The 6679-nt window shown below is 60.6% G+C and overlaps 2 protein-coding genes across 2 annotated transcripts; both read left to right on the plus strand.

Moving 5' to 3' along the window:
* Nucleotides 1-4880: 4880 nt before the first annotated feature.
* MNEG_12580 (hypothetical protein) lies at nucleotides 4881-5054 on the plus strand (the record flags this gene model as incomplete). Its single annotated transcript, XM_014038947.1, has 1 exon — nucleotides 4881-5054. A coding segment is annotated over one exon (174 nt), but the record flags the coding sequence as incomplete, so codon positions are not given.
* A 378-nt stretch (nucleotides 5055-5432) lies between these two features.
* On the plus strand, nucleotides 5433-6344 carry MNEG_12581 (hypothetical protein; the record flags this gene model as incomplete). Its single annotated transcript, XM_014038948.1, has 2 exons — nucleotides 5433-5517; nucleotides 5692-6344. The coding sequence occupies 2 exons, from the start codon at nucleotides 5433-5435 to the stop codon at nucleotides 6342-6344; spliced, it is 738 nt and encodes a 245-aa protein (XP_013894402.1).
* Nucleotides 6345-6679: the final 335 nt, after the last annotated feature.

Below are 6679 nucleotides of genomic sequence, written 5' to 3' on the forward strand. Positions count from 1 at the left end.
CCCCCCACCTCGCTGTCCTCTATGATGCGCTTGAGCTCGTCCAGCACCGCCTGGCTCACAAACGCGCGCTTGCGGATCTCGGTGTCGTTCTTGTAGTTGCTGTTGTTGCGGTAGCGCAGCTGGGGGGAACAAGTTGAGCGCACAGAGGGGCAGGAGGGGCAGTGAGGCAGCGAGAGCAAGCAAAATGGCATGAGACCAAAAATACAACACCATCCTCAAGCACAGCTTGCCAGACGCAGCAGTGGCTCCACTTAGCACAGAAAAGCATGCTAGCTTCTGTGAAGCTGCACATCAACCGACGCCACCATGGCATGTGCCGCGGCCGCGGGCCATGGCGGATGCTTGCCTGTGCTGCACCAGATCCTCAGCATCGCCGCGCCTGCTGCTGCCGGCAGTGGCGCCAAACACGACCGCTGACGCGCCGTGCTGGCCCCAGGCACCTGGCCGCGGCCTGCTGCTGCCTGCACGCATCCGCGCGTGTTGCGCATGCCTTTGCCGCCTCTCCCCGCCCGCCCTGCCAACCCGCTGGACGCCCACCCACACGCACATGCAGGCCCGCGGTTGCGTGCGCGCACCTCGCCGTCGGGCCGGAACTCAAACTCCAAAAACTCGTGGCCAAACTTGCCGCGGTGTCCTGCGTGTCGCGCCACGAGGGGACCGGTTGCACCCAGCAGGCCACAGACAGCACGCAGTTGCGAGCACGCTGGTGTTGAACAGCCATAGCCACATCCGTCGCCCCTGCCCCAACAAAGTGAGACCAAGAACGAGCCCGGAAGGCTGAATAGTCGAAGAGGTGCGCACCAACGTAATAGCGCATGTAGAACATGTCTTGCTGCGCCATGGTTGCAGACACCGCCGCCGCCGCCGGCGCTGCTGCCGGCCAACATCATATGGGCCGCACGGGGGCGAGCGAGCACCTGGGTCAGCCGCCACCTCCCTGAAGCGCGCGCTGGCCGCCACAGCTAAGCCTGCCAGTACCCTTGTGAACGCGCCCACCACAGTGCAAAGCTAGCAAACGCGCGCGAGCGCACGCCGCCGCTGCTGATGTGCCTCGCCCCTGACGGAGCGCCCACAGGTGCTGGCCTCTTAGCACGGGCATCATCACCGCCACAGCGCCACGCACGTGCCCTGTGCACGGCGCCTGGCGCCTACCTTAGGCAGAGATCAGCGCTCCGAGCACGCGGGCCAGCCCGCGGTCGAGCAACGCCTCCTACAGCCAAAAACTACGTTGTTTCTTGAGTTTGGGTTGAGAGGGGGAAAGAAGCCTCCGGCAGCTGCCAGCCCCGCCAATGTGATCTGAAAGGTGTTGAGTCGAGCGGCGCTTCGTCCGTGAATGCGTTCAAGCTTGTTTGTCAGTGTGAGATAACGGGTTGTATCCAGGCCGCGATCCTTTCTTCCGGCCGGCCCACATTCCCTTCGAGCAGCTCCTGCACCACCTGCTGCCGATGTTGCTCTGCGTTTGCCTCATCAGAAAGCGAATCAGGCCCGCAGTTGATTGCATTGGTGTGTTGTGCAAGTGCTTCACCCATTGCGGGTACCGTAGCGGCGAGCGCCATGCGTGACAGGCGGCGGCAAACAGCTAGTGCATATCGAAACAAAGAGCCTGCAGGCAAAGAGCGTTGTGGATTGTATGCATCAGCAATGCAGCGTACCACATTTTACGTTGGCCGTCGTGCTGGGCATCCCCCAGGAGGGCTGCCGGCACAAGCACCACCTCACCAGCAGGCCTCGGGCATGAAGTTGCCGTGTTTGAGTAGCGGCGGCATGGTGCACCGCCAGGGCTAAATGCCTAGCCAGCACCCTTGTGAAGAAAGCTCCCCACCACGACAGCCAGCAGCTTCCCGCCAGGACAGTAGGGCGCTCGAACACGTAAGCGAGCATCACTATCTAGAAACAAGCCGGCCTCTGGCGGCACGACGTAACTGCTGGTGTTGTCACTACTGATGTATTACTTATTTTGGCCGCCCCTCACGCGTCGTCGTCCTGCAGTAGCAAGTCGCTCTTAGTCCCTCCATTGCCTGACCAAAAAACGTCCCAATCCATGCACCAAATATTGCATGCGGATTAGGCTATTGCGCCACAGGATTCGGTCGCAACCCCCTGACTAACGCTATGCAAGGCCTTGGCCACCTGAGCGCACGGCAGGCAGAGCTGGTGCTGGCCCCGAGCGCCTAGCACATGCATGCATGCATGCATGCATGCATATGCAGGGCAGGCGCCGCAGCCCAACCTGCCGCACGGATGCGCATCACGGCAGCATGCCTCCGTAAAAGAATCTCATGCCTCAGTCCTGCAGCCACTCCACTGACAACTGCCACATGCCCCGTCCTCGCGGGCTCAAGTGTGTGCTTTCACATGGTGCATACAAGCATGCGGCGCGCCCCCCAGGTTCCACAGCAAGAGGAGGCTGCTCCTCTGTGATTGCGACCTGGCCTCACATGCATGCCTAGGTACCATGCCCACATCAGGCGCCAGCTTGGAGGACGTCCACGCACGGCGCATTGCATGGGTCGACGACATGCGTGGGTCAGGCATGCCCACCAATCAAACGAACAGTTGGAGAAGCTGGAGGTGAAAACAAGTATCATACACAATCCTGGCTTCCTTAGTCAAAGATACAAGTTGATTACCCCCATTGACAGCATATACCCGACCCGCCTTCTTGTTTGTGATGATGGCAGACGTCTGTGCACACTGTTTGCGTTCAAGCAACCCGCAGCAATTGCTTGTGACCGTCTAGGAGCAACAGCATGGCGGTCAGGCCGGCAGGGGGGCCCCTGCACAGCAAGAGAGGGTGACAAGCGCAGAGGTACAAGGGGGTTCTACCGTCCTACAGTACCATTGAGTGGGGCATCGGCGGGACCCATTAAATTCCTGTACGCTGGCACCCCACATTGTGGAGCTATGATATTGCGTAGGGTACAGAAGGCTACGTGACTTGTTCAAAATTGTTTGATGTGTCTGTCAGGTTTTCAGAAGAGACGCGAGCGATCTTCGCAAAGTCAAAGCCAGATCACAACATGAGCTCAGAGCTGGTGTTTGCACAGGGGAAGCGTGACAAGTTCAAGCCGTATGCTCTCAATTGCAGGCGCTGGTACAAGTGGGGGCAGGCGTACGATGACGAGCTCGATGTGACGCGGGCGATCGCGCTGCACATAGACAGCAACAAGGGTGAGATACAGTATCTGAGACGACACATGAACAATATTAATCGGCTTGTGCGGCTGTCTTGGGCATGCGCTTGCATACTGCATATTGGCCGGCGCACGTGGCGCTTTTGAAAACAGTGCCCATCGCTGAGCCGCAGGTGATGACCAAACAGTGCTTGTTTTCAAGTGCCAGGATAGCACAGGAACGGAAGGGACCACCAAGGTGAGTGCTGGCACGCAGCGCTGTGACAGGTCGCATGAACACAAAAGAAGTGCGTAGCACTGCAGGTGTGTCAGGTGATGGTCATCAGCGGCAGGTCTGCCCATGCTCTGTCCCTCATACGCAGGTGTTGCTCATCCGAGGCGGCCGTGAGACGCCATGGCTGCGGCTGCGAATCGATTCTCGGCTTCTGCCGCCCCCCAGCCAGGCCTACTGGCGGGCCTCGTTGCTGACAGGCGAAGGGGGCGCCAGCATCGCAGTCCAGGGCATGGCTGCGCTGCCGGGGGAGGATCAGGATCAGGCGGATGCAGAAGGTGCAGAGTGTGCAGCAGCTAACCGAAGCACAATCAGCCACGGTCAGGAGTCTCTTCATGGGCAGCGGGTGCAGCTACAGCCATTGGCAGAGCTGGTGCAGCGCGTGTGGGCTCTGCGCGGCCACCAGCAGCTGGGCCGCGTGCAGCCGCTGGCAGCAAGCGACGGCAATGATGCAGGCGCAGGCGGGGGCGATGGCGGGCAGCGGACGGCGCTGAGCCAGGCCGCTCAGCGCAAATGCACTCGGCAGGAGTATAGGGTGCTCGGCATTGAGATTAATCTGGACCCAGAGGTGCGCATGTATACGGCCTGGCATGCTGCCCAGCCGATTCCAACCGCAAGATTGCTGCATGGCTGGATCTTGGCAATGCCTCTTTGCACCTTGTGTTTCATCATTCCTGATATTCAGCCTTAATGCTCACGGCATGCAGTTCGCCAAACTTGTGGACGACATTGAGGCTGTCAAGGCGTCTGTCCGGCAGCAGCACCAGCAGAGCCAGCAGCAGCCAAAGCAGGAGCCTGCGGTGAGCTTCAAGAATTTATTACGCCCATGGCACGGCCAGTCCTTACATAAATGGAGCAAGGCACTCATGCACACACTCATGTGTGCAGGCACCTGCATGCATGTGCACACACATGTTTTCACATGTAACCAGATGCCTGCCTGCTCACGCGTTGCGATGCGATGCGATGCGCGTATGCTCACAGCACATGCAGGCCTGTTTGTATCCTTACAGTAGTCCACAAACGCACACACACGTGCACCCAGGCGCAGTGCAACCCCACCTTTAATGCTTTTGTGTATTTTTGCATGTGCCTGTGCATGTGCATGGGCATGTAAGTCTGGATGTAAGTGAGTGTAGATTACAGTGTGCTTCCAACCTTGACCCTCATGCACTTGCTCTCCCTGCAACTCACACAGGGAAATGCAGCGGGCGCACCAGGGGCGGCAGCCGGCTCAGCTGCTCCGCACAGCCTTCCAGCCAGCTGCCCGCCAGCCAAGCCCGTTCTCCCACAATCTGTGCTGACCACTGCCGAGACAGGGCCAAGCGGTAGAGCAGCATCAGTGCCGTGCTGCGCGGCAACGCCGACGACTGCCAATGCAGCGGCAGGTGGACCATTGCACAGCACTAGGCGTGCTGCGCAGGTCGACCCGGGGGGGTTGCCATCTGGCGCACAGGCGTGTGAGCCGCACGCAGCGGCAGATCCACCCGCGGGGCCTGGGGCCGCATTGTGCGCAGCAGCAACAGCAGCAGCCCCAGCGGCCCCAGCGGCCCCAGCAGCCCCAGCGGCCCCAGCAGCCCCGGCAGCAACAGCAGCCCCTGTCGCGCCGGTCGCGGCAGCAGCAGATGCAGTGCATCCGCCTGTGGTAAACAGCGCCCCACGGTGGCCTATGCCGGCTGCGACATCAAGCCCGCTGGACCTTATGGCATGGCATGTCGGGTGCAGCAACCAGGTGGCTCTGGCGAAGGCAGCAACAGCAGCGATGCACTACATGGCGGCGTTGGAATCTTCAAGCTCTTCGCCATGTGGCGCCGCAGCCTGCTCAGAGGGCAACATGGGGGGCTGCACGGCACCCATCGGCATGTGTCGGCTGGACACCGGCGTGCTCGTGGCCAAAGACAGTGAGTTGTTGAAATGTGGCTGCTGTTGACAATCGAGTGCTCTTTTGGGAGTTGCTTTGCCACAGGGTGATCCGCAAACCTGGCCTCTGAGGCAGGCTTGCTCACACGTAAAGTACCCTTTGACTCATGAACCCTCAGCCCTTGTGCAATGCAGCCCTTGGCGCCGGTTCGATTGGACACGTGCGCATCACAAGCCGCGCGCACGTCAATGGTGAGTGGACTTTGTTGGGAATCAAGGGTCGCCGACTGGGGCCATTTCACCTGGCAGGCGCAGCGTGATTTGCGCGCAGGCCCGCATTGATGAGCCTACTGTGTTGACGTGCGAGCTGGCTGCGCCATAACGTCTCTGCCGCACCTGCGCTCTAACATTCGGTGTGCCTGACAGAGGTGTACTTCCAGGGCATCAGCGGCCACATCACCATCCCCTCGGACCAGCCACCCATCGCCGGCCGCCCCGGAACATGCGCTGTCTACCGGGGCACTTCTGAGTGCGTGGGGCCGGGCGACGGAGTGGAGCAGGCCTACCCCGTGGCTGTCAAAGTGGACAGGTGCCCCTGGAGGCTGGAGCGGGTGCTGGCCTACATGCACCACATGGGGGACATCTGCCCCGCGCTCGCATCGTCCCCCTGGCTGATGACAGTGCTGCGCACCGAATTCCACTACAGCAGAGAGGGGCTGCGGCTCCTGCAGGTGCAGCCGCTGGGGGAGAGGTCGCTGCGGGAGCTGATGGCCGGCTACCAGCAGGGCCCTCTGCTGCCTGACCTGAGGCGCCCAGTGAAAGAACCACGCTCATTCGTGGATGCGTCTCGCACGGCGGCACACCCGGATACCTCCTACGACACCTACCTCCTGCGCCACGCGGGCGGCGGCATGCCCTGGCGCGAGGCGCGGCTCATTGGGCTGCAGCTGCTGCAAGGTATAGCGGACCTGGAGCGCATTGGCGTGGTGCATACCGACATCAAGCCGGACAACGTCGTCATGCTGAACGGCCGGGTATGTAGGGCCGGCTTTGAGGAGCAAGAGAGGTCTGAGTTCTGAGCTGCAGGGTTGTTTGGGCGCCCGAAAAAGGGGGCTTGTCGCGCTTAAGCATGTCACCCTTTCAATGTTGGGTTGGGCTGCAAGGGTTACCATCGCTCCTTGGGTGGCTTCTGAAACACACACACATGCCATATGCAGTTGTTGTGCTCAATGCCTCAGGCGCAGTCTCCACGATCACCTCTGCTGTACAGTACTGGCTTACCACTGTGGCCCCTCAAGCATGCATAGACTCCTGCATGATTGAAACTCCCTCGTCTGCCTTCACTGGACTGTAATCGCTGTGGATGCAGGCCCTGATAACCGACTACGAGACAGCCTACCTCACAGCATGATAA

The sequence above is a fragment of the Monoraphidium neglectum genome (genome assembly GCF_000611645.1).
Source record: "Monoraphidium neglectum strain SAG 48.87 unplaced genomic scaffold scaffold03317, whole genome shotgun sequence".
In the NCBI taxonomy this organism is placed as follows: domain Eukaryota; kingdom Viridiplantae; phylum Chlorophyta; class Chlorophyceae; order Sphaeropleales; family Selenastraceae; genus Monoraphidium; species Monoraphidium neglectum.